Source organism: Rhagoletis pomonella, unplaced genomic scaffold (genome assembly GCF_013731165.1).
Source record: "Rhagoletis pomonella isolate Grant_MI unplaced genomic scaffold, Rhpom_1.0 Rhpom_scaffold_02339, whole genome shotgun sequence".
NCBI lineage: Eukaryota > Metazoa > Arthropoda > Insecta > Diptera > Tephritidae > Rhagoletis > Rhagoletis pomonella.
The window spans coordinates 26,668-29,820 of record NW_023460893.1 but is presented as its reverse complement, the minus strand read 5'-3'; the positions used below and the strand labels follow the sequence as shown (position 1 = coordinate 29,820).

The 3,153-nt window shown below is 30.8% G+C and overlaps 1 protein-coding gene across 1 annotated transcript; it reads left to right on the top strand.

Annotated features, from left to right (window-relative positions):
• Positions 1–403: 403 nt before the first annotated feature.
• Positions 404–2,901, top strand: LOC118753305 (C-factor-like; the record flags this gene model as incomplete). Its single annotated transcript, XM_036488181.1, is given in 4 exon segments — positions 404–455; positions 836–1,026; positions 2,331–2,486; positions 2,561–2,901. Coding segments are annotated over 4 exon segments (624 nt in total), but the record flags the coding sequence as incomplete, so codon positions are not given.
• Between the last annotated feature and the right edge of the window lie 252 nt (positions 2,902–3,153).

Here is a 3,153-nt window from a genome sequence, read left to right as displayed (position 1 = left end):
TTACATGGCTGACGATGGCCGTATCGTCACTTCTACTGACGATATTCAACATAGGGCGGAAAATTCATCAATTAAATAGAAAAAATTTAAAACGCGAAACTATTGCATGAAGTGAAAGGGTGATAATAACCTAACCAAAGGCTTGTGAAATTAACCATTTTAAAAAGAATTGGACCAATGAACCAAACAAAAAGAAATTGACCAAATTTGGACCAAAACGGCAACCGTGCTGATCACCCAAGTATTATGGGGCCATTTTACTTCAAAGTGGATTGAAATACCATTTTAACTAAAATGTTTTTTGTTTTTGCATTTTAGGGATTCATTATGAATTCAACCCTCTTTTATTTTTATATGTATGTACATATGTATATATCAAAATTATAATAACAATTTATTCTAGGAATTAAAGGATTTAGCGAATCGAAATCCATCTATACACATTTTGGAGATTGGTAATACTTAATTACATTTAATTACATATTTGAGGACTTTTGATTTGACAATTTCCTTTCTATCAACTAACGTAAAATATTTAATATATATGTATATGCATACATACATATATCTTTTGTGAAAATATTACTAACTTTTTTTTAACCCCAAGGCAAGATTTAAATAAAACGAAAATTTTATAGGGCTGTGATATTTTTAAATTGTTGATGTTGTAATCTAAAGGTATCTTCAGGATCTTTTGTCTATGATTGAATTTTATGATATATGTACATAAAGCTTATTAACAAAGTATATCAGAGGAATTAATTAAAAGTCCGCGGATATGTTAATTTATTACACACAAGTTTAAAAATTTTGTATGTATGAGCTTATTTTTCAGACTTGAATAACTTTGAAAGCTATGCAAATTTGGTAAGTCGTATTGGTGAGGTTGTTAAGGAAAACGGACTTAATGTACTATTCAACAATGCTGGCGTTGCTCCCAAATCTACTCGGATAACCACAATAAAACTAGAGGATCTGATGCAGACTTTACAAACCAATACTGTTGTGCCTATAATGTTGTCAAAGGTGAGTAGACACTAATGGTGCATTTACATGGTATGAATCTGTTCATAAGCCGTATGCATTTTCCTATAAAAGAAGCACCAACTCTATGAAGAAATGAATGAAAGCGATATATATTTAACAATTTTGACTTATATACTTGGCAATGTTTTTTTTGTAAACAACAAATAAAAAAATTTTATTTTGTGCTAGCTTCCAAACTAGAAGCTTATTTTTTTGTTAAATGTGCTTTAAAAAGGACCTACTGCCAATAAAGCCTTGTGGATTGCTATTTTTTCATATTTGTAAAGCTTCCATTCAAACATCTTTATGGAAAAACAGTTTTTTGTTCAGAATTGCTTGTTTACGAAACGTTTGGCATAAGTTGAAATCATAGGGATGCTGTTTTCTTCCGTTTCTCAGTGGATTTTATACTTGAAAAGGCACCAAAATATGTATGCAATACTTCTACATATCCTCGTTTAAAGTACAAAACCGCGCATCAAGAGTCCTAATTAAAAACGGTTCTCTCTTTTAAACTTAATTATCTTATCTTATTATCCTCCAATATGCGGCGTGCGTGATTTTGTCACACAAAGTAAAGGACAGTTTTACGCCGACTCCGAACGGCAAAATTGTATTTTAATGAGAAGCTGTTTCCATGACAGAATACACTCGGAGGTTTACTATTACCAACAGAGGGGCAAGCACCATTAGAAAAAACTGGGCTTGAACTCAGGCTCTGAAAAACTATGTTTATTCATAAAAAACTACATTTTTGGAAGCATTTTCAAATCGGTACAGCTCACGTAAATCTTAATAATGGTGGCAGTTTTCAAATGTAATAAATTTAGTATTCCCGGCGGAAAAACCGCAACTTTTTTGATGATGCAGTCTAATGTACATACATACATATGTACATATGGCATGTATCATGAGGCGTATTTTCACTATTTGGCTTTTAGTAACTTTAACGAAAGCTTAACTTATTTTATTTTATTAATTTTAGCGCAGTTTTTACAAAATTTTCTTGCAAAACAATCTTTTGTTACTCTACTTTTTTTATTCTTTTGATTGTACATGTTAAATAACAGCTTGTTAAAAAAAAATATAATTTTTTTACATTATTTTATTTTGAACTTTTTAGTTTTATTTTATATAATCAGGCCATGATATTTTTATTAAATGCTGACCCTCCATTTATGAGCATAGTACATTTAATATAAGCTGCGTAAATCTTTTCGATCATCTGTTTAGGTTCATTTTTAAACATACACATGTGTATCTATGAATTTACGTAATGTTAATTACTATTTAATTACACCAAGGCTTGCCTTCCTCTACTAAAACAAGCGGCGGCGGCGGCGACAAATGGAGAGCAGGAAATGGGTGTCAAACGGGCTGCTATTATCAATATGAGTTCCATTCTTGGCTCGATCGAGGCTAACACAGACGGTGCCATGTACGCATATCGTACTTCGAAGGTTTTATTAAAACGCAATATCTATTTACATATTTCAATTTTATAATTTACAATTATTTTGTCTTTTTTAAATAGGCTGCTTTGAATGCTGCGACCAAGTCAATGAGCATAGATCTTTTCCAAAACAAAATTCTTTGCGTATGTTTACATCCTGGATGGGTACGTACTGATATGGGCGGATCCAATGCACCTCTCGACGTGGATACAAGCTCAAGCAAAATAATCGAAACGCTGTTCAAATTTAATGGTTCAAATAATGGTGGATTTTATCAATATGATGGAAAAAAATTGCCTTGGTAGAAGCTGTGTTCGTTAAATTTTTAATTGTTGGAATTGTTGATGAAATATATTTTTGTTGAAAAAAATCTACACACATATATTTATGTACATAAATACAATATATACATATATGTATGCACTAGGGCTGTGCGATTAATTGATTATTCAAAATTTTAATTAATCATAAAGTAAATAACTCAATTATTCGATTAATTGGAAATTGAAATTTTTTTCATACAAAGTAAGTATGTTCGACCTTTTTTTTGAAAGAGAAGCAAATGAGCAGCACTTTCCAATCGCACTTTGCTATATTCAATTTTAGTGAGTTACAAAACTGCAAACCATTTTTTTTCTAAAGATTATAATTTAAGAGTTTGAAATTTTGCGAA